General features: G+C 44.3%; 2 protein-coding genes across 2 annotated transcripts; both read right to left on the minus strand.

Annotated features, from left to right (window-relative positions):
• Window positions 1-796: 796 nt before the first annotated feature.
• On the minus strand, window positions 797-2,310 carry LOC123404490 (protein SRG1-like). The gene is made up of 4 exons (XM_045098423.1): window positions 2,050-2,310; window positions 1,705-1,964; window positions 1,237-1,558; window positions 797-1,131 (listed from the first exon to the last, which is right to left on the minus strand). The coding sequence occupies exons 1-4, from the start codon at window positions 2,293-2,295 to the stop codon at window positions 883-885; spliced, it is 1,077 nt and encodes a 358-aa protein (XP_044954358.1). The 5' UTR covers window positions 2,296-2,310; the 3' UTR covers window positions 797-882.
• A 20,623-nt stretch (window positions 2,311-22,933) lies between these two features.
• On the minus strand, window positions 22,934-24,586 carry LOC123404491 (protein SRG1-like). Its single transcript, XM_045098424.1, has 4 exons — window positions 24,309-24,586; window positions 23,956-24,215; window positions 23,515-23,836; window positions 22,934-23,410 (listed from the first exon to the last, which is right to left on the minus strand). The coding sequence occupies exons 1-4, from the start codon at window positions 24,552-24,554 to the stop codon at window positions 23,168-23,170; spliced, it is 1,071 nt and encodes a 356-aa protein (XP_044954359.1). The 5' UTR covers window positions 24,555-24,586; the 3' UTR covers window positions 22,934-23,167.
• Between the last annotated feature and the right edge of the window lie 226 nt (window positions 24,587-24,812).

A 24,812-nucleotide genomic window follows, 5' to 3' on the forward strand; every position in this document is an offset into this window, starting at 1 on the left:
TCTTGGATGTTTGGATGCTGATTTTGATAGCTATACTTTTACTGGTAACATGGAAAGTTCAGTTCTATGCATGTCCTTGTTTTATAACTTATGACGTCACATGACAATAACTGGTAACTCCTAGGACGGTTTGGCAAGAGACTTCTACATAAAACTGAATACTGATATATCATATACTAGCTCACTTAAAAAATACATTTGTTCATATTTTCACTTCATTATTATTGTGGATTTTGGTTTCCGAAGTTTAGGGCTATTTTATATATTGTGTATCAGAACACTCGATTTTGATTTCCAAATTAGACACTTAGCTCAATCTCGCCCAGGCTTCACAAAAGTTCTGGCTGCCTCACTAAGACCAGAATGATCCAGGAGTTCCTGAACATACTTCCGTTGACGACTGGAAGCACCGGTCGGCGAGAGAGTTTGTTGTGACTGGTTAATGCTAACATCGTAATCACCGACAAGAAACTACTAACATGTCACATTCTATAGTAGCGGGTGTCTATATTTCAGGAAAGATACACATGAAATTCTGACTGTTAACCCACAATTTTTCATGGCACAACGGTCTCTTAATTTCTTGAAAAGGAGGCACAGTGGTACTTATCAATGATACATACCAACAGGAAACTATCCTTGCATCCGCATGTTGCACACAATCGATAAGTTTTATTCCATCCTTTGCATCCGTACGTTGCCCACAGCGGATACGTTTTATATTAGGGTTTAATGCGGCCACACAAGCTGCCCAACATTTTACATGAGGAGTACACACACAAAAATCTTGAAAATATGTGAAAATATAAACTCGTTAAAAACTGGTCAACGGAAGATACTTCATCATAGATCTTACTCAGCGAGCTTTTGCATACAACGGAATCATATTCGGATCTTCACGCCGTCGATGGCTAGTGTCCCAGTGGCATAAGTGTCAAGGAATTTTTCCATGTAGTCGTTGAGCTTGATCTTCATGTATCGTGCAGGTCTCTTGTCATCCACTAGCTCTGACACCGGCTCAAGTTGTGTCTCTAGCTCCAACGTATAAACCAGCACCACCGACAAGCGCTCTTTCTCCGCGTTGGTGACAACCCTATGCACCAGGCTCTTGAAAACCCCATTGCTCAAAATCTGCATGCATAAGGATGAAATAGAGAGATGTATTATATCTCAGCTTGACAATCCACAAAACAAGGTCAAACTATTATACATGTAGCTGGCTGTAGACACAAGTACCTCCATTATATCTCCTATGTTCATAACCAATGCATTTGGAACAATGGGCACGTTGTACCAGACGCCGTTGTTCTCAAGCTGGAGCCCCTCGGCATCGGCGAAGTTGATGGTGATTATTGAGCCGTCGGTGTGGGCCTTGAGGCCCAAGACGTGGTCTGGCCTTGGACACTGAGGGTAGTAGTTGAATATAGCTAGGGTGATGGAGTTGTCGCCGATCATGTTTACGAGGTGTTCCTCTTGTAAATTGAGCATCTTGGCCATGTTTCGAAGGACAATGTTGGTCGCCGCTTTGCACCTGACCGTGTATTCAGACAGGACGTCTCTGCACAATTGTGGAGTAGTAATCATCAACTGCCAGACTACTGACGTATCAGCTTAAAAATAGGGCATGCATGATAGCAGAGCCTGCAGCAGCATGCGTACCGTATATAGACTGTAAAAACCTACAGCTAGACGGTAAATAAGTACCTGAAAGAAGGGGGTTGCGTTGGCCAGAGTCTGTAGGTTCTTAGGGATTCAGGTTCCACGAGGAGATTAAGCCGGTCGTTCCAGTCAAGGACCTGATTCTCTTTTACGACCATGTCATTACCGTATCCATCCATGCTCATCTTCTCGCCGTCGACAATGTTCGAGTACTTTTGTTTCTCTTCTATTGGGAGGTTGAAAAACTCTCTGGTGGCCTTCATCGCCTCGGCAAGAAAGCTAGGCTCCATTCCATGTCCAACAGCCTGGAGAAAGATCGGCCGGAGATGAGATCGAGATGACCACTTCATCACACAACCGAAATGAAAATGGGAAAAGAAGTTTAATTACCAGGAAGAGGTTCCAGTTCTCCAACGCGGACCGCAGCTTGTCGAACTCCTCGGCGCTGCCGGCAGAGAGCCGGCTGAGGTCGATGATGGGGATGGGCTCGGGCATCTCGGAGACCGCCGCCGCAGCGGGACGGTATTGCTCGGGAAGCACGTACTGGCTCGGTGGCTCCTTCACGCCGGCGCCCACAAGCTCTTGCACGATTGGAGGTACCTCGAGAATCTTGAATTGTTGGTCATAAAAAGCCATGGTTGCTTGCTGTTAGTTTTGAGCTTGCACGTTGCTAGTTCGGTCTATATATAGGCATATTATTAGCACAAGGATGGTTTTTTTTGTACGCACTGCGCAGTGAGGAGCTATTATTTCTCCGTTGATTTTTTTTCTTTGAATGTTTCTTGTATTAATATTTCCCCCATGCAGACAACGAGGGAAGATTTGGGAACATAATATGAAGATGCTCTCACCAATCTGATCGCCCCATTATCCCCAGCTTAACAAGCAGCCGGTCCAGGAGCTGTACCGATGTAGCCTGTGGTTAGTGAGAATCCGTATCCGTATGAAGGAAAAAGTTCATTTTAAACCCTGAATTTGTAGAGGTTCGACGAAATGAACCTTCAACTCGAAATCCCTGTCGATTGCACCCTAAACTATGTAATCCTTGTCTAAAAAGAACCCTGGATTCTTTTGACAAACTAGGATTGCTGACTTGACCGGGATTGAGCTGCGCACGCGCGAAAAAGACTGGCCCAGACCAGTCAGGCCCATCTCGCTATGGAACATCACAATATTTACGGAATTAAAAAAAGTGAGAAAAAAAGTTCACGAATTTTATTTTCTGTTTCAATTTATATTTTATACTTTTTATTTTTTGATTTCTTTTTTTCTTTTTTTGTTCCTGTTTATTTTCACTTATATTATATAGAGTTCATTGTATGTAGTCGAAATATTTATTGTATATTACGTGTGGATGTACGTGTATGTGTGGGTTGTCATGGTGTGTATTATGCGTACCTGTAGGCTATTCGACGTTCATCGCCTGACCGGATTTGTCCCAACACACTGTAAGAAATATTTGAAAAAAGGTTCGTCATTTTTGAAAAATATTAACAAATTTAAAAAAATGCTGACCAGGTAGAGCTTAAGCTACAGTCTTAATATACTCACAACTATAAGAACAAATGCATGCATCACTCCACAACTACAAGAAAAAATGTTCGCGCATCCAAAAAATATTTTCGAATTTGAAAAATGTTCCGATTTTGAAAAAAAATCACGTTTTCTATTTTTGAGAGATTTTATAAAATGGTTCACATATTAAAGGTTGAAATTGGACTTTTTCCTCCGTACGAACTGTCCAAGACCAATGAGTTAGTGAGAATCCGTATCCGTATCTGTATGAACAGTCCAAGAGAAAGAAAAGTCCAACGTGTGGAAGTACAATCTTGCTGCTGAAGATCCGCTGCTCGTTCTCCGCGTGGTTTTTAAGAGATATGGAGCCACTTGCCCAAAGAGAAAATTAGTACGTACAATATTGTCACGGAACTTCCCAACAAAAATCCCAAATCTTTATAGTTATATAATATAAAAAACTCGTGCGTTGCAACGGAAGAGAAAATAACACACGCTTTAAACGTAATATATTTTCACATGGCATAACATTTGTGTTGTCGACAATGACCTCAGTGCTCACACAACGAAAACGCGTTTGAATGTACAATCACTCGGAATAAGATGAGAAATATGTTGTTTCTTCCCACGAGATTTTCCAAAGGTGTGCATGTGTGATTAACGATGTTTTCTTTCCTCTCAATTTGGTTTTAATTTAATGAATATTTATTGCAAATTCGTATGGTCGTCGGAAAGAGAGAAAAAAAGACCGTGCACTACAGATTAAGTTTGAATCAAAAATAATATTTAAGAAGTATTTAACAGCTAAAAATAACATCCTATTTAGATTCTACACATTTTTTCAATCAAAATTCATATATAACATGTTAAAATCGGAGTTACGGTTTAAAAGATATGGATAATTTTGTTTTAGATAAAATATGGATTGATTAACTGAAAAGTCAGGTTTTTTTTTTGTTAAAACAAAAAAAGTTTCGGTTGACTTAAATAGGGACGGCGGGTTGATTACCTGAAACATCAGGGAGTTTTCTATAAAATGCAAAAAACGGTTAGGTTCGTTCTGACTTAAAGTTGGACTGCGGGTTAATTAACTGAAACTGTGAGGGCTTTTCTGCAAAATGACCGACGACGGGCGACAGAAGCATTGCGCACTTTATTATTAGGGGAGATTTCACAATCGTAAAATAGAAAAAATAATAAAACTTATATTTGTTCGGGTCAAATTTCTCTCTATTAACACGAAAGTTTTTTCATATACAAAAAACATAAGTCTTCTTTAAATTTTTAGTATAAACTACATACGAATTTATATTGACATATTTTAATATATAGATTCATTCATTTTACTTCATATGTAGTCCATATTAGAATCCTTAAAAAGACTTATGTTTATATTTAGGAAGGAAGGGAGTAATTAAGTTCTAGACCCTGTCATCTGCCTTCCTAGCCGTGGGATGCACAAACAAGAAATTGTTCTTGTGCCGAGGATTCAATCCTATCCAGTTTAATAAAATCTGATCATTTTGTTTGGCATCAACCATTTCAGTGTTGAACACATACATCAATGCGAGTGAATTGCATGAGAAACCACCACATTTGTGGCTTCGTTTGTGGAAAACTACGTGGTCCTTCGTTTTTTGTAAAACACATAGTAGATTCACAACATTTTTTTTTGCAAATTTCACTAACCAGGTGATTTAGCCTGGTTGATCACTTTCTGAGAAGTGGGGTGAGATTGTAAGGAGATGATTTGATAAAAAATGATATACACTACTCCCTGGATTTCACAAAGACGTCCATATTCAGAAAATGAAAAAGCAACTAGCCCCCTCCCACCCGCGTCGCCTGCCTCCTCCGAGATGGTGGCGGGCCACCTTGAGGTGGCCTCCGGCGAGATGATCTCCCTCCCCCTAGTCTTGCTAACGGGATGGTGCGGCCTCCCACCTCCCTGGCCGTCGCAGCTGGCCGGTGGCTCGCCCTAGCCACGAGCTCATGGCTCCGGCCCTACCGTTGTGCTGCCGAAGCTCTGTCGGCCTTGCCGTTGTTTCTCTTCACCTGCTCGCCCCTACGCCTTAGGGGAGTCGCCCCGCCGCGCTCGTCGGGGCTGCGGGAGGAGGGAGACCCTGATCCCGACCTCGCCTGTTAATGCTTAGGTGCGCCGTTGGGGCGCCGCTGAGGTCGTGCATCGACGAACAGGAACGACGACGAAGAGGGACATGTGTGGGGCGGCGCTAGGAGGTTGCACATCCACACCGAGGACCACCACACGTCTCACCTAGACGCCGATGAAGCAGCCCCGTCCTCCACACGCGGTAGAGCTGTTGCTCCCGATGGTTGCGTCGCCGGAGGTTGGGTAGGGCGACGCGGTGTACACTCGTGCCATAGCTAGTGGAGCTGCTGCTGCTCGTGGTTCGGACGACACAGGACAGACACGGTGGAGCTGCTGCTGCTCGCCGACATCGGGCGGAGTAGAGGTAGGGGAGTCGCCTGCTGATTGTCGGGAGGGACGGCGGCACCGAAGGCCGGACGGTGGGGTCGTGCGGCTTGCCTCCGCCGGCACGTGTGAATAGGTTGATTGCTTTTCTTTTTCCGATATAGGGGTGTATGTGTTAATTGTTTGCTGAGTCAGCTCCTTACAACCAGGTCCCACTTGTTAGAAAGTGATCAAACGGGTTTTAATCATCCAAACAACGGTGCGTTTTGCAAAATATTAAGAACCCCATTGTTTTTCGCAAAGGATGCCCCAAGTGTGGTGATTTCTTGCAATTCACTCCATGAATGGAGATTAACAGGGTGCTCGAGACATCCAAAGACGTACGGTTCGTTTGCAATGGTGTCCAATCCAATTTCAAGCCGTCCAACTACGACCGCGCAGGTTCAACAAAATGGAAGAGCTGCGATTCACGGACCATCCCTTGTATGTACAAGCTTCTAATTGGTCAAATGAAACACATGTACCAAAGAATATGCGTTGGAACTGATGTCCTTAAACAGCGAGTTGTCATTTCCCGTTAAAAAGCTACTCTCTCCGTTTCAAAATAAGTGTTTTAAACTTAGTATAAATTTATATTAGAGTTAGTACAAAGTTAAGACAGTTATTTTGAGACAGAGAGAGTATGTTTTTCTTAATGTGAGTAAGTGTGGCGCTGGTGTGGCTAAGGCCCTATTTGTTTCGTAAGTCATAGGACTTTTTTAAGTCCCAACTTATAAGTCCCGAGTCTGTACCTGTTTGTTTACACAGACTTATAAGTCCCGATTTCCTACCTGTTTGTTTACAGGGATTTATAAGTCCCGAGTCCCTACCTGTTTGTTTACAGGGACTTATAAGTCCATATTACCCCTAATAATAAAACACTTGTTTAAATAACCCTTGTTCATACAAACGAATTACACAATAGTGACAACCAAAATAACACTTGTTCATACAAACGAATTAACACTTGTTCATAAAAATCAAAATAAGAGAGAGTACATAACAACCGAGATAACACAAATTACATAAGCGAAGAACACTTGTTCATATCATTGTTGTTTCAAGGACCACAACCCATCAGCGACCCAAGCTCTGAATTGATTTATAGCAGCACTGTCCATCTCATTTGTTGAATCATTTGTTGTAGTCGTTGGCATAGACAATGGTACATAATTTTCATCTTGATCACACAAGTCGAAATCTTTATCGGCGAATTGACTTTGTCTAATAAAATTGTGGAGTGCAATGCAAGCCATAATGATTTTTCTTTGTTTCTGTTGCAAGGGTGTGACAGCCCGATGCCGACGCCCAGAAGATTCCCCTTTATTTCCGTTTTCGTCGTGTGGTTATTTTATTTTGTGGCCTCTTCATTTAGTTTGTATCATCGCATCATGAATGACATCATGTCAACTGTGTTTTATCGGTGTTGCTTGTGCTTCGTGTTGTTGGGTGTTAGTGCTTTGTGAGTGGCGTTGTTTTGTTGGAGTGATGAGAGTGGGTGCGTGAGAGCCACCTAAAATCCTGTTGCACCGCGGACCTAAAACCTTCTCTCCCTCATATTTCATTTTTGTGGTTTTGCTAAAGTTTCCGTTTTAACCCCTATTTTAAATAGGTTCGTCTTCTTTTAAAAAACCCTTTTATTAAATGTGGAGGCAACCCCTTGGGTTTCCTTTATTTTTTTCTTTTGTTTTATTTCAAAACTAGAGTCTCATTTTATTGATAAAAGGAGTTTATTTTATTCTCTTGTTAAAAGGGTTTTATTTTATTCTTTAAAAAGGGTTTCATTTTATTTCTTTTAAAAAAAGAGGCCCAATCTATTTTATAGTTGGGGTTTGTTTTAAAGGAGTAAAAAATATTTCTTTTATTGTTGTTGAAACCCTTTTTTTGTTTGAGTTTTCCTGCTTTAAAAAATAGGAAAAAAACACCAAGGCAAGAGGGAGAAGAGGAGCGGCCCAGCCGGCCCAAGGCCCAGCTGCCTGTCCAACCCTAGCGACACCCTCCTCAGCCCCCTCGTCCCGGTCCTTCCTCGTCTTTCCCCCGCGCCGTCATCCTGTTTCCCATGCCCGATCCCCTCCGACCTCGTTCTCCCGTGTGCACCCCGCGCCGCCTTGCTCGCCGCCGTTCCTCGCCGCAGCCACCGTCTCCCGCGCGCGCCCCGCCGTCGCCGCCTCCCTCTCCTGCGCCCCTGGTCTCCCGAGCCCCCTCCCCCGCGCTGCTAGCTCCAGGCCGCCGTTCTCTTCCCGCCCCTGCGCGCCGCGCTGGCCTCGACCTCGCTGCCCAGCTCCTCTCGCCGGAGTCCCGTGGCTCGCCTCCCGCCGCCGTGGCCACCTCCCTCGCCCTCTCCTCTCTCCGCGCGCTCGCCTCCATGCCCGAGGTGCCGCGAGCCCCCATGCCCGCGCCGGCTTGCTGGTCGCCGGAGCCGTGCGCCCCTCGCTGGCGTTGTCCGCTCGCCGGTGCCGGGCCGCCTCGAGCTTGCCTGCCGCCGTTTTGCTCTTGCTTGCTGCTGTTTGTGGCTGCTTAGCCGATGTTGGCTGCAGATAGTTGCTGATGTTGTGCTTTGCCTGCCGCTAGCTCTTGCATGCTGCCGAGCTGTTTGCCTGCTTGCTGGCAACTTGCTGCTTGCTGCCTGCCTGCGTGCGCGCTGCTTGCTGCTGCCGTGGCCTGCTAAGCTAGCTTGCTGCCGAGCTTAGCTGCTGCCTGTGCTTGCCCTGCCAGCCGGTGCATGTAGTTGTTGGCTGCATGCTATAGCTGTAGCTGTTAGCTGCTAGTTAGTTGCTAGCGTTGCCTGCTGGCGTAGCTGCTTGTAGATGCTTGCTTGCCATGCTAGCTGTAGCTGCCAGATAGATTTAGTTGCTTGCTTGCCGTGTTGCTTGCTTGTGCTGTCGCTTGCCGTCGCCGCGTGCACTATCCCCGCCGCCATGGAATTGACAAGTTCGTCGAGTCAACTACGTCCTCGACGACCCCCGAAATGTGTTCGACTACCGATGTGAAGACCGTGTACCGACGCCAAGAGTTCGACTACCGTCGACGAGACCCGAGTACCACGACTTCCATGACGTCCATGACGATCGTTGTTCTCCTTCACCGAACCAATCCGCTCCAATATGCACGCTTCGAAGGTATACCGATGGGACGTTGTCGTGACCGTGTGCAAATGATGTATGAGATGTACCGTATGTTTGCGCGTATGGTTGCCCGTTGCACGTTGTCTCTCTTTCGTCGCGCCCTCGACACATGGGAACCCGGTAGCGGGATCACCCCATCTTTATTTAGCGTTCCCGCACATGCTTCCTATACGTTGGCATGATATCTCGATGAGTTATCGGGATAGGAATGTTGCCGTGGCATCGTTTCCGTTTTGGTTCCCCTTTCGCTTGCCGTGGCGACATATGCTTCTTTCTCTTCTTGCCCGTGTTGTTGTAACTTGCATGCATGACACATTCATGGCATATATCTTGTGTTGCATGTCTCTTGTACGTAGCTCCGTTCTATGCTCCGCGTGTTAAGCGACTAGGATGACAGGTAGGATCATCGCTTCACCCCTTGCCATGTTAAACAACATTTGATATTGTCGTGTAAATAATCGGGAGTGAATTAAATAATTAAACATGGAGTTTTGTCGATATGTAACTCGTTGCATATCGAGCTTCACTTAATGTGTAGAGTTTGTGTGAGGTGAATTGCCATGCCATCCCTTGCATGATGATCTGTTCATGCATCATATTAGGTTGTGCATCCTGTTGTGCATCGAGCGGTGAATATCTGTGTTGATGTTTGTTTTCGGTTTGCTCCGTCTCGATAGAGTTCCGCAAGCGATCGGAATGTGAGGACCCGTTTGACTACGTTGGTTCACCGACTTCACGGAGTCATTCTTCTTCTCAGCGGGATCTCAGGCAAGATGACCATTTCCCCGGATATCAATACTATCATTGCCATGCTAGTTTTACCGCTTCTATCGTTTATGTCTCGTTGCCTACTACATGTTAAATATCAGCCTCTCTACAATGCCATGATAAACTTTAACCCGTTCGACCTAGCAAACCACTGATTGGCTATGTTACTACTTGCTTAACCATGTTGTTAGCGTTGCTAGTTGCAGGTGTAGTTGCTTCCATGTGATAACATGGGTTCCTTGTCATATCACCATATTAAAATGCTATTTAATTTAATGCACCTATATACTTGGTAAAAGGTGGAAGGCTCGACCTTTTCTAGCCTGGTGTTTTGTTCCACCTTTGCCCCCTTAGTTTTCGGTTACCGGTGTTATGTTCCATATTTGAGCGCTCCTAACACGATCGGGGTTGTTATGGGGACCCCTTTGATAATTTGTTTTAGATTAAAGCTGGTCTGGCAAGGCCTGTTGGGGAACGTCGCATGGGAAACAAAAATTTTCCTACGCGCACGAAGACCTATCATGGTGATGTCCATCTACGAGAGGGGATGAGTTATCTACGTACCCTTGTAGATCGTACAGCAGAAGCGTTAGTGAACGCGGTTGATGTAGTGGAACGTCCTCACGTCCCTCGATCCGCCCCGCGAACAATCCCGCGATCAGTCCCACGATCTAGTACCGAACGGACGGCACCTCCGCGTTCAGCACACGTACAGCTCGACGATGATCTCGGCCTTCTTGATCCAGCAAGAGAGATGGAGAGGTAGAAGAGTTCTCCGGCAGCGTGACGGCGCTCCGGAGGTTGGTGATGACCTTGTCTCAGCAGGGCTCCGCCCGAGCTCCGCAGAAACGCGATCTAGAGGAAAAACCGTGGAGGTATGTGGTCGGGCTGCCCTGAAAAAGTCGTCTCAAATCAGCCCTAAAACCCCACTATATATAGGAGGAGGAGGGGGAGACTTGCCTTGGGGTCCAAGGACTCCCAAGGGAGTCGGCCGAGCCAAGGGGGAAGGTCTCCCCCTCCCAAACCGAAATCCACTTGGTTTGGAAGGTGGAGTCCTTCTTCCCTTTCCCACCTCCTTCTTTTTTTTCCTTTCCTCTTTGATTTTCTTTCCTATGCGCATAGGCCTCTCTTGGGCTGTCTCACCAGCCCACTAAGGGCTGGTGCGGCACCCCAAACACCCATGGGCTTCCCCGGGGTGGGTGGCCCCCCCCCCCGGTGAACTCCCGGAACCCATTCGTCATTCCCGGTACATTCCCGGTAACTCCGAAAACCTTCCGGTAATCAAATGAGGTCATCCTATATATCAATCTTCGTTTCCGGACCATTCCGGAAACCCTCGTGACATCCATGATCTCATCCGGGACTCCGAACAACATTCGGTAACCAACCATATAACTCAAATACGCATAAAACAACGTCGAACCTTAAGTGTGCAGACCCTGCGGGTTCGAGAACTATGTAGACATGACCCGAGAGACTCCTCGGTCAATATCCAATAGCGGGACCTGGATGCCCATATTAGATCCTACATATTCTACGAAGATCTTATCGTTTGAACCTCAGTGCCAAGGATTCATATAATCCCGTATGTCATTCCCTTTGTCCTTCGGTATGTTACTTGCCCGAGATTCGATCGTCAGTATCCGCATACCTATTTCAATCTCGTTTATCGAAAAGTCTCTTTACTCGTTCCGTAATACAAGATCCCGTGACTTACACTAAGTCACATTGCTTGCAAGGCTTGTGTGTGATGTTGTATTACCGAGTGGGCCCCGAGATACCTCTCCGTTACACGGAGTGAAAAATCCCAGTCTCGATCCATACTAACTCAACGAACACCTTCGGAGATACCTGTAGAGCATCTTTATAGTCACCCAGTTACGTTGCGACGTTTGATACACACAAAGAATTCCTCCGGTGTCCGTGAGTTATATGATCTCATGGTCATAGGAACAAATACTTGACACGCAGAAAACAGTAGCAACAAAATGACACGATCAACATGCTACGTCTATTAGTTTGGGTCTAGTCCATCACATGATTCTCCTAATGATGTGATCCCATTATCAAGTGACAACACTTGCCTATGGCCAGGAAACCTTGACCATCTTTGATCAACGAGCTAGTCAACTAGAGGCTTACTAGGGACAGTGTTTTGTCTATGTATCCACACAAGTATTGTGTTTCCAATCAATACAATTATAACATGGATAATAAACGATTATCATGAACTAAGAAATATAATAATAACTAATTTATTATTGCCTCTAGGGCATATTTCCAACAAGGCCCAACTTTGATACTACATTTACGTAATAACTAATGCATTGCATAGGGAGTAATTAACCCGAGGAAATTTAATCAACCCCCGGGCCAGTGCTCCTCATGAGTGTTGGTCCAAAATGGACAGACCGCGGGGCCACCACGGGGCAACTCGAGGTTTGGTCCCTGTAGGCTTTTCCATCCGTCGTGTCCTGAGAACGAGATACGCGGCTCCTATCGGGATCGTCGACACGTCGGGCGGCCTTGCTGGATTAGTTTTACCTTTGACGAAATATCTTGTGCATCGGGATTCCGGTGATGCTTTGGGTAATCTCAGAGTTGAGGTTTTCCACTAAGGAGTCCGACGAGATTGCGAGCTTCGTGATCGAGGATTTCTATGCGGCTTGTGGTAATTTGTGATGGACAAGTTGGAGCACCTCTGCAGGGTAAAATCTTTTTGGAAAATCGTGCCCGCGGTTATGTGGCAACATGGAAGCTTTGTTTAACACTGGTTCTAGATAACTTGAAGTTAACTTAATTAAAACATGCCAACTGTGTGCGTAACCGTGACTGTCTCTTTCGTGAGTTCCTTCTCCGATCGAGGACACGGTGGTGTTATGTCTGGCGTAGGTAGGTGTTCAGGATCATTCATTTGATCATTAGTAGTCCACGTCCGTTATGCGTAGATCATCCCTCTCTTATTTCTTGTACTCGTAAGTTTAGCCACCTTATATATGCTTAGTCGCTGCTGCAACCTCACCACTTAACCTTACCCCACCCATTAAGCTTTGCTAGTCTTGATACCTTTGGAAATGAGATTGATGAGTCCCCTGTGGCTCATAGATTACTACAACACCAGTTGCAGGTACAGATAAAGGTTACTTGACTCGAACGCGTTGATTGTTCATTTGGAGTTTCTTCTTCTTCTTCTTCTTCTTCTTCTTCTTCTTCATCGATCTAGGATGGGTTCCAGGCCGGCAGCCTGAGATAGCAAGGATGGACGTCGTTCTCCTTTTCTTGTTTGTTTTTGTCCGTAGTCGGACCCTGCTCTTCTTCATGATGATTATGTATTGTACTGCTATGACTCTGATGTAGCTTGTGGCGAGTGTAAGCCAATTCTATATATATATCTCTTCTTTTCAGTAAATGTACTTGTAACGATATCCATTCTTGCGACACGACGAGATGCGCTTCTATCCCTGACGAGGCCCTCGTGCCAAATTGAGGAGAGGGTCGCATCTTGGGCGTGACAAAGGGCCTCCCACGACCAGGTCCAACCGGAGGAAGGCCATGACCGGCCGACTGGTCGAAGAGGAGTTGCTGGTACGAACCCAACTCCGGGAAGACATTGACGTTGCTGTTGAGATCCAAGAAACCCATTCCCTCCCGAGATTTCCGCCGGCGGATGAGCCTTGGGTTGCCTGTTGATGCGAGGAGAACTGAGAGAAGAAGGGGATCTGGTCCTCATCATCATCGGCCATGGCGGCGGCGGTTGAGGGTGCCGGCAGCGGCGGCGATTCGAGCGAGGCGGGGAAGGAGCGAGGCGAGGAGGCGGGGAACAAGCGAGGCGGGGTAGGTGCGGGCCGATCGATAAGTCCCAATAAGTTCCTCCCTGAGAGTCTTTTTTGATAAGTCCCAAATGACCACTATAAGTCCCTATAAGTCTCCCATGTTTGGTTTAGATGGGACTTGTAGGGACTTTTTTAACTCCCTAAACCAATAAGTCCCTCGAAACAAACACCCTCTAAGTTCAGTGGTGTTGGACCACAAAATCGTCGTTTCCTCATAAAATTCTAAGGTTTTTCTTACCCAGTATGCAGCGTAGCGGGTTGGTGTGGTGAAGTTCAACACCAAAATGGCTGGCGCTCTCAGCAAAATGGTCAGATACAGATTTGGTTGAAACTTCAAACTACGATTATTAAAAAGGGCCACGCTGCCCACGCGGCTGCCATACAACATGGAGCTTCAAGGGCATCTTTGGATACATGCACCATTTGTTTTTGCGTCCCTACATCTGTAGCTGAGTAGAGCCTGGTTAAGATTGTACTAGCAAAAAAATCATGTTGTGCACATAATTTGCTTGCCCGCGTGTTGGTTGTCCTATGTTATGAGGTTATGGCATCTCTAGTAGATCCCCTAAAATTCTAATTTGAGGAGTAAAAGGGAGTTTAAGGGGCTTAAGGCCTATCTAGCAAATCTCCTAAGGTGTATAATCCCTAAAAATATAGTTTTTCACTCTAAAACGGCAATGTTCTAGTCAAATACATTCCAGATACGCGACCGTGGCTGTATTTGCTCGACCGATGTACCCACGTCGATGCACCCACCCAACCCTCTCCAACGGCGAAAATGTGTAGTGTGATCTCTAACTTCAAATGATTTATACGGGTTCTATTTAACGTGCATGCCAATGGATACTAGCAAAACCCGCACCCTGTGCGTACACATGCTACATTGTTCGACCCATTACACGGGTTTTCTGTGTGATTTTCTTGAACCCGTTTTACACAACCAAAAAAATCAGCTTTCTCTTTTCAGTTTTTTGTATTTTTTAATTCATGAACACTTTGATGTGTTTTTTATTTTTGTTCTTTATTTATTTCTTTTTTGTTTACTCTTCCATTTTTTCCATATTAAATTTGGAAGAATTTTTGAAATTCGTGAATATTTCTGAATTCTTGATCTTTTTGAAAATTCAGGTATAATTTTTCAAATTCATGAACGTTTATTGAATCAATAATTGTTTTTCAAACAATTATGAAGTGACCAACATTTCTTGAAATTTGTGAACACTTTTCAGATTCGTGATTTTTCTGAAATTCGGGAACATTTTTTGAAATTGGTGAACATTTTTTAAATCGACGAACATTTTTTGATTTGATTGTGTGGAATAAAAATACTTAGCTTAATAACACGTGAACCAAAAGTAAAAAAACACATACAACTGATTATATTTCATTATGTATATTGGTAAAATGTTAGTTGAATATAAGTAGAATACAATAGAATGCAAAATATTTTCCCACACATGGTTGCATGTAGTGGTGGGTCTTTTTCATGCATGATTGCATGTTGAGGTGGATCTTATTCCATCCAAAATTAAATGGTGATGTTGCATGCTCTCTTGAGATAAATAAGTTACCGAGGATCACTCTCTTAAGTATATATAGGATATAAGGATACCTAGTCCTTGTAACCCTATGGCTCATACTTGGAGCAAATTTGGGCACTCTCCAAAACTATTTATAAACCTCTTGGGAGACATTTATTGCTCAAGAGTGATGTTGATAAAAAAGTTTTCGAAAGCAAATGATATTGTAGTTGGAGGTAGGAATGTTTTTGAAAACAATGTTTTGAAACTAGAGAGAAGTGAAGGACGTGATGGAATCGGTATACCGAAATTATGATGATGGAAATGAATATGGTTTTGGTGGATAAAATGGTGTAAGGTGTTTTTTCAACTCTAGGACTCAAGCTAAGTGCCACTAAACTAACCTAACATGTGCTAAACTTAGTTTTTTTCGTTGAGACCATAGAACAATCGTTCTATGGTATTTTCATTAATTAAAGTAATGGGATACAAAAAATACAAAATTTCAACCAATGCCTGTTGGAAGAAAATGAGAGAAAAAATCATAGCTACATTGCATGGTATCAGGGCTACATAATTCTGGATCTTTTCAGCTTTGCTCTACTTCGGTTAGAGTTCTATAGCCCATAGAACCTCTTTGAGGTAGAATATCCAATTGTTAAAATGAGTAGATGCTGATCTAATTTTTTTGTTATTTCTGACTGACCATATACCCCAGCACCCCATGATAATGATATCGAGTAAAATATCACCTCAAAGTTGTGACATTGATAAGATGGTTTCATCGGATGCTGTTATACCTCTTTGTTAATGTGGGAAGAGAAAATCCCAACTTCTGAGGGTAAATGGGCAATCCAGACATAGATGAAGGATTGTTTCGTCAACCTTGTCTGCACATAGAACATAATTATAGTCATCCAAGTTCATTTTATTGCGTAGGTTCCTTAAGTTCAGCCTATCATGAAGCAATATCGGGAATAAAATCTTGTGTCTGAGTCTACATGGTGTGCTTCATGGTAGCTTGAATATACTATGAGTATGGCTAGATGTCATGAGTAACTTGTACATCTTTATTGCACTATGTTGAGAGTTAGTACATGTGTAGTGCCATCTATCTTGATTATAATTTGCCCCTCTGCTGACAATTATCTCATGCATCGAGTTGAATTGCTGGTAGGCCTGGAGTGATAATAGTCCGTTGATGAGTTGTATGATGTCCTATTGTTCCATCACATTGGACAATGAAATGGATGTTAATAGCAAAGGAGTGAAGCTCGTGATATTTATGTGAAAGTGGTTGTCTAGTCCAATTATCAGTCCAGAATATAGTAGCGTCTCCTTTGCCAGACTTGCAAACAACATGTTGCTTAAACCTTGGAATGAGTTTGGTAACTTCTGTCGAGCAAAATGAGGCCAACTGTCTATGACCTGGTAAATTTGTTTGATATTATGTCTCCCAGATAATGTTAACCCAAGGGATGCCTTCTGTGTTAAGGAATTTATGCAGAAATTTCATAAGAAGGGCTGATTATGTGTAGCAATGTCCAGCACTCCCAGTCCCCCATATTGTTTAGGTTTACACACTTTATTCTATGAGATAAGTGATGCTCCAGTCTCAAGGGTACCATATTTCCTCCAGAAATTTTTTCTTAAGATAGATGTTGATGTGCTTGAGAATAGTTTTTGGAATTTTCAAGGAGAACATGAAGAAAGTTGGTATACTAGTGAAGACATACTTGATTAGGGTGAGGTTGTCTCATGTAGAGAGGAGAGTAGAGCAACTGAGTAATCTTTTTTCAATCTTCTTCATCATGGGAACATAGTTTCTATTTTGATCTTGGATGTGCTAAGAGGGAGAACAAGGTATGTGTGTGTGACAAAGTTCCAATCTTACAACCAAGTAGAGCCAATAATGAATCCATCTTCGCTACAACTGTGTTGATGGAGATCATAATGGACTTACTTTAAGACCAGTATAGGCAGCACAATGAAGCAGGAGATTTTTAATGTGTGAGAGCTGAAGAACCTCTACTTTAGCCACAAGAATGGTATCATCTGCCTACTCAATGATTGGATAATCAGGGCTCGAGTTATGCTGAAGCGATGAACTAGTGCATTAGTCATAGCCTCATCTAGCATAGTCTGAAGTAGGTCAACAGCTAATACAAAGATCAATGGGGAAAGTGGGTCTCCTTGCCCGGCACCCTTTTAGCAGAGAAACTCTATACTAGGCCTACCATTGATCAAGAGAGGAAAACCCAGTGCCATAGATCATCTTTATCAAATTAATTTTGTCCCCAAATCCCTTGGCTTCTAGAATATCAATGAGGGTGTCATGATTAAGCATATCAAATGCCTTTTCAAAATCCAATTTTAGCGGTACTAATTCTTTTCTTAATTGTTGAAGTTGATAGATATATTCATATGCCCATGTGAGTCACTCTTTGCTACATCTATTAGTGAGAAAGACACATTGGTTCTTATGTACCATCTTGAAGATAAATTTTTGTAATCTATTGGACATCAGCTTAGTTAGGATCTTGAGTGTGCAGTTGACAAGGGAGATAGGCCTGAATTTTGCAGGAATGGATGATGAATCCGTTTTAGGAATCAGTGTGATGAAGGAATATTTAATGCTTTGCAAGTTGACAGATCCTTAATGAAAATCATGAATCAACTTGTTAAAATGTGGTGCAACAATATCTCAACAATTTTTATAAGAAAGCAACATTGAATCCATCAAGCCCAGGTGATTTATCAGCACACATATCCTTGATTACATGATCAATCTCCTCTTTAGAAAAGGAGATTCAAGTCACCAGTGCAAAACAAGGCTTTGGTTCTGGCCAGATTAGAGCATTAGTTCCGGTCTTGTTACGAACCGAGACTAATGTTTGCATCAGTCCCAATTTGAGCGGCTAGGACGCCAGGAGGGCCTCGACAGTCATCAGTCCTGGTTCGAATCAAACGTTTAGTCCCGGTTCCAGACACCAACCGTGACTAAAGGGCTTCGCTCTTGGCGCAACACCTTTAGTCCCGGTTGGTGTCTCCAACCAGGGCGAAAGGTCTGTCTTGAGTCTCGGTTTTAGACAGCAACCGGGACTAATAAAATGCCTATATATACCCGTGCGCCCCTCGTTCTTCTCCTTTTTGCCATAGAAGGTGGAGGTGTGTGCTGCTGCTCTGTTCTGCCTATATGCGCATATGAGGTGTACGATGAAATGCCCGAGCCACACTTAAGCTTTCTCGCTTCCTCCAAGCTCGACCTCCAAGCTCCATTTCCCCCTAGATTTGGCTCTGCATCAACTATCCAAGTGTTCTAAAAGGTTGGCAACTTCATCTATTTGCGATTTCGATCGCATTTGTTGTTGCATTTAAATGTTTTACATAGTTGTATCTTGTTTTATGAGAACTACTTTATGTATTTATTTTTGTAGTAATAACAACTCTAATTAGGTTTTAATGTGGTGATGAACTTGTATTTATTTGGCCATTTCTCTATTCATGATGTTATGTAATGGTTTTCGATATACTTAATTGAAAGACACCGTTCCAGTCACAAAACCAAGCCCCAACCTATCATCCCTTATTGATGCCTACACCGTCATTACACGTTGATGCCAGTTAAAGATGTACTCAAGATTAATTATTTTTGTGCTGACAGCACGTATATATCCTTAATGTCATGCAAGAAATATATTGAATTTTATGTTTTATTATGATCATTTTGCTGTTTTTTTCCTTGGGATCTTGATCGGTAGCACGAAGCTTGAGCTAAGGCCGCAAGGAGTTCAGCAATGGGAGCCTCACTAAGACCAGAATGATCCAGGAGTTCCTGAACATACTTCTGTTCACGACTGGAAGCACGAGTCGATGAGAGAGTTTGCTGTGACACTACTAGGGAAAACCCTAGGAGTAGCGTTGGAAATATGCGTAGCAGTAGCGCTGGGTCGAGCGCTACTGCTATCGCACTACAGCTAAAACCTAGTAGTAGCGCAGGTATGGGCAGCGCTACTCGTAGTATTAGCAGTAGCGCTTCCCTGCTCAGCGCTACTGCTAACTATAGTAGTAGCGTTTTCCCATAGTAAGCGCTGCTGGTAAGCAGCGCTACTGGTAAGTATTTACCAGCGCTACTCCTAAATTTTACCGCTCTCACAGCTTTGCACCCTCTACGTATTTGTGATGTATTTATACAGATTCTATACAATAGTTTCATCACATCATATTAAACATACACCATTCTCACATATCATAGACATACAATAATCTCGTCATACCATCATCATCATCATCATTCAACACAAAATATCATCACATAATCTCAAAAATAGCGATACATAAGTGCGACCATGCCATGTCTCGAATAAGTGCAACTGCATGGTCATGGAACACCCACAAGTTTCATCATCTCTATCTACAACATGATATAGATGAGAAGAGCGATCAGCATGAGGAAGAGTGTGACTATATAGTACCAGCGGTCCCGCCCCTGCTCATGCTGGAGTGTCCATCTAAAGTAACTACTTTCAACTTCGTCTCTGGTGCCGAACCCTCTCTGGGTGGCACCCGGGTACCTGTGCACCTGGGCCTGAGCGGCTGGCCAGTGGTCGTAGACTCCTAGAACCCTCCCAACGTACACGACGTAGTAGTCTTTCGCCATCTCTGATCTAGGTACCTGCATCGTGAGTTATTGATTTGAACGACAATATGCAACATAATGTACTTAAGAAAACAAAGAGGCATGATTAGCAAAATAAAAGCAACAATAGTAAACATAAATGACGAAGTTCCTCATACCCAAACTAATTAACTAGAACGATCTACGCTAGTTCTGGACCATGGTTTAGTTACATCACATAGTTTCGCCGTGCATAATTTCAAAGTTTTGCCATAGAAATACAGCAGTGATAAGGCACGCTAGTTCAGGACCACGGTTTAGTTACATCACATTATCATTAACAATGAGTCGTTCAGGTCCTCGTCCCAATCTTCATAGTTAGCGAGGACGCACCCGAGCTTCGTGAAAGGCTTCATGTCCAGACGCTGAGCGACTAGCAATGCTCGGACATCAACCCACGTGATTGCCCCAATGTTGAACATCCCCGTTGGTTCGAGGACTTGCTTCATGATCACTTGGGCTAGTTCACACTGTACGCGATAAAACTCAGCTCGGATTCGATGATCCGTTGTCGTTCCTATGCTTGTGGCCCAGCTGACAATCTCGGCATCTTCGGTAGTAGCTGACATGCGAAGGCGTTGATTATCCCTTCTGAACTCCATCAGGTGATGCATGAGGTAGAATCCATCAGCCGTACTGTTGTGCGGTTGCTGGATGCAGCAGAAGTCGGTCTTATGGCCGAAAGCCGGTGATTTATTCCTGGTCTTTTTCACCTTGATATATCCATGAGTCAGGCTGAAGGTCCACAGGGCAGAGTCTAGAACACTCTTTACGTGCGTGCAATCCTTTTTCTTGAGGTTCTTCGACGAGTCCAAGTAGATAGCATGGGAGTATTCCGGGTACAGAACGATGAGAACGGCGCAGCCCCCGCTGTGCAAATTAAGTACATCTCAAATTAGCCTCCATGCTTGCAAAGGAATGAAACATGTACGAAAGGATATGCGTGGATGACTTACGAGGGATGATAAGGCAGGAGAATCACTTCCTTGTCCTTATTAGCGATCATGAAATCGTCGAGGTACTTGCTCGCATAGTCACGGTGCTCTTTGCAAACTTCCAAGAAGTCCTCGTGCATATAATATGGGTCCGTGACGCAGATATATTTGATGCGCTCCATCTGATGATGGAGTTGAGATACAGTGCATACATGCAGATGAACTGAAAATCCTGCTTGGTCATGTGGAACATGTTGTAGATGTTGTCAAATCACAGGAGGAACTGATTCGCGGGGCCAGGTATCGACGTACATCTTCCCACCTGACACATGAGCCGCGTAAAGCGGGCATCCTGGATGTTTTGCGGCGAGAAGGTTTTTCTCTCTGGACAGCACATCTTCATGGAGTCTCTTTAGATCATTGTTCAGTATGTGATCTAGCACTTTGGCAGGTGGGATCAGCTCGCCGGCGATGTGTACATTTGTCTATCCATTTGTCTTTGGCCTTCGTCTTTAGAAGTTCGAGCGTGAAACTCAAGCGGGTCACCTCGAGATCGCAACCGTCATACAATGGAGTCCTCGAGTCCACTTCAAGTTGAGCCAGCTTGGCCTCCTCTCTAGAAGCAGCTCTCTCGCTAGTCGTACTCTTGCGAAGGAGGTCTAGAACATGAGGGTCTTGCATGACTGCACTTAGTAGCATCGAAGACTGCGGCGTGACCCCACCGCCTCTTCTCCTCCATGTCCGGACTCTTCTTCGCCCTGTCCGGAATCTTCTCCGCCGCCGTCATTTCCGGAATCTTCCCCGCCACCATGTCCGGCACCATCGTCTTCGTGTCGACCGATCATCTCTTCGTCTAGCCCCATGTCGTTATTCCCTGCCATTTGGACGTCCTTTTCATCAACAGCTTCTTCACTTATCCACCGAGTATAGCCATCCATGAAACCATTCATCAGCAGGTGCGCTTTCAAAGTGCCACGATCAAAAGGGTCAAAAAGGACTCCTTCCTTGCATCTTGCACACGGACATCTAATCCTAGTCCGATTATTTGCATGCATGTCCATCATCGCGGATTGCATGTACCGCTCTACCTTGCATCCACTCACCTTCATGACCGACTGCAAGGTATAACAAGCAAAAGGGTTATAAAATAAATAATGCATGCATGCTTCAAAGTCATATAAAATTTTGGCATGACCTTGCCTAAAAATAGGAATACTGAGTTTGCTCGAAATTCACCGAAATGGAAATAAATCGACATTTCGGCAAAACAGAAGCAACTCAATCGAAGGGCATGTCACACTCGCACAAATCTCTCCATATATATATATATATATATATATATATACATATATATATATATATATATATATACATATATATATATATATATATATATATCCCAAACACACATATTCTCATTCACACACATATTCCCATTCTTTAAGTGAACAACTTTTTACTCACCGATATATCTCCCGAGAGAGACCGATCGAGTGAGATGATGAGGGAGACCGATCAAAAGAGCACGCGTCGATGGCTAAATAGCTAGCTAGATCTTGTTGTTGGGGAGGAGAGGTGAATCTTCTAACTAATGGAGAGGGAGTTATGGTGAAGGGGGAATTTCATATAATGGGGAGAGGAAGAGAGGTTGGACAAAGAGAGATGTGAGAGAAGTCATTTATGAAGGAGAGTTATGGTGGAGGGGGACATTAATGAGGAGAGAAGAGAGGTAGGAGGAAGAGAGAAGAAGAGCAACAATGGTGTGGAGAGTGTGGAGAGGGGAGAGGAGGGGGAGAGAGGTGAAAGTGGGGAGGGGAGGGGGGGGGGTAAAAAGGTGGCAGCCGCAACTAGCAGTAGCGCCGGATAACAGAGAGCGCTGCTGCTATTCTATTAGTAGTAGCGCTGCACACCATCGGACGCTACGACTAAGTGGGGCCAACTAGCAGCAGCGATGCTGCAAAACAAAGCGCTACCGCTAAATACTTAGCAGTAACGCTGGATTTTGGGCAACGCTGCTACTACAGCTACCGTCGGTGGCATCATTTGGTTCCACATAGTAGTAGCGCCTTTTTAATTAGCAGCACTACTGCTAAGGTGTTAGCAGTAGCGCTTTACTGGCTCAGCGCTACTGCTAATTAGCACCAGCGTTTTCTTTTTTCCAACGCTACTACTAAGGTCCTCCCTATAAGGTTTTTTCCTAGTAGTGTGACTGGTGAATGCTAACATCGTAATCACCCACGAGAAGGTACTGACATGTCACACTCTATAGTAGTGGGTGTCTATTTTTCAGGAAAGATACACATGAAATTCTGATTGTTAACCCACATTTTTCATGGCACAATGGTCTCTTAATTTCTTGAAAAGGAGGCACAATGGTACTTATCAATGATACATACCAACAGGAAAAACTATCCTTGCATCCCCATGTTGCACACAATCGATAAGTTTTATTCCATCCTTTACATCCGTATGTTGCCCACATCGGATAAGTTTTATATTAGGGTTTAATGCGACCACACAAGCTGCCCAACATTTTACATGAGGAGTACACACACAAAAATCTGGGAAATAGGTAAAAACGTAAACTCGTTACAAACTGGTCAACGGAAGATACTTCACCATAGATCTTACTCAGCGAGCTTGCATACATCGGAATCATATTCAGATCTTCACGCCGTCTATGGCTAGTGTCCCAGTGGCATAAGTGTCATGGTATTTTTCCATGTAGTCGTTGAGCTTGATCTTCATGTATCGGGCAGGTCTCTTGTCATCCACCAGCTCTGACACCGGCTCAAGTTGTGTCTCTAGCTCCAACGTATAGACCAGCACCAACGACAAGCGCTCTTTCTCCGCGTTGGTGACAACCCTATGCACCAGGCTCTTGAAAAACCCATTGCTCAAAATCTGCATGCATAAGGATAAAATAGAGAGATGTATTAAATCTGAGCTTAACAATCCACAGAACATGGTCAAACAATTATACATGTAGCTGGCTGTAGACACAGTACCTCCATTATATCTCCTATGTTCATAACCAATGCATTTGGAACAATGGGCACGTTGTACCACACGCCGTTTCTCTCAAGCTGGAGCCCCTCGGCATCGGCGAAGTTGACTGTGATTATCGAGCCATCTGTATGGGCCTTAAGTCCCAAGACGTGGTCAGGCCTTGGACACTGAGGGTAGTAGTTGAATATAGCTTGGGTGATGGAGTTGTCGCCGATCATGTTTACGAGGTGTTCCTCTTGTAAATTGAGCATCTTGGCCATGTTTCGAAGGACAATGTTGGTCGCCGCTTTGCACCTGACCGTGTACTCACACAGGACGTCTCTGCACAGTTATGAATGATAATTAAGACAATTGTACCATATACTAGTGCATGATAGCAGAATCTCCAGCAGCATGTACCATGTATAGATGATAAAAACCTAGAGCTAGACGGTAAGTACCTGAAAGAAGGGGGTTGTGTTGGCCAGAGTCTGTAGGTTCTTAGGGACTCGGGTTCCACTAGGAGATTGAGCCGGTCGTTCCAGTCAAGGACCTGATTCTCTTTTACGACCATGTCGTTACCATATCCATCCATGCCCATCTTCTCGCCGCCGACAATGTTTGAGTACTTTTGTTTCTCTTCTATTGAGAGGTTGAAGAACTCTCTGGTGGCCTTCATCGCCTCGGCAAGAAAGCTAGGCTCCATTCCATGTCCAACAGCCTGCAGAGAGATGGGCCGGAGATGAGATGACCACTAGCTAGCTTCATCTCATGAAATGAAACAAATGAAAACGCAATAAAGAAGTTTAATTACCAGGAAGAGGTTCCAGTTCTCCAACGCGGACCGCAGCTTGTCGAACTCCTCGGCGCTGCCGGCAGAGAGCCGGCTGAGGTCGATGATGGGGATGGGCTCGGGCATCTCGGAGACCGCCGCCGCAGCGGGACGGTATTGCTCGGGAAGCACGTACTGGCTCGGTGGCTCCTTCACGCCGGCGCCCACAAGCTCTTGCACGATTGGAGGTACCTCGAGAATCTTGAATTGTTGGTCGTAAGAAGCCATGGTTGCTTGCTGTTAGTTTTGAGCTTCCACGTTGCTAGTTCGGTCTATATATAGGCATATTATTAGCACAAGGAGGGTTTTTTTTTTGTACGCACTGCGCAGTGAGGAGCTATTATTTATCCCCCATGCAGACAACGAGGGAAGATTTGGGAACATATATAATACGAAGATCGCCCCATTATCTCCAGCTTAACAAGCAACCGGTCCACTAACTGTACCGATGCGAGAATCCATATCCGTATCTGTATGAACTGTCCA

The sequence above is a fragment of the Hordeum vulgare genome, chromosome 6H (genome assembly GCF_904849725.1).
Source record: "Hordeum vulgare subsp. vulgare chromosome 6H, MorexV3_pseudomolecules_assembly, whole genome shotgun sequence".
NCBI classification, from domain to species: domain Eukaryota; kingdom Viridiplantae; phylum Streptophyta; class Magnoliopsida; order Poales; family Poaceae; genus Hordeum; species Hordeum vulgare.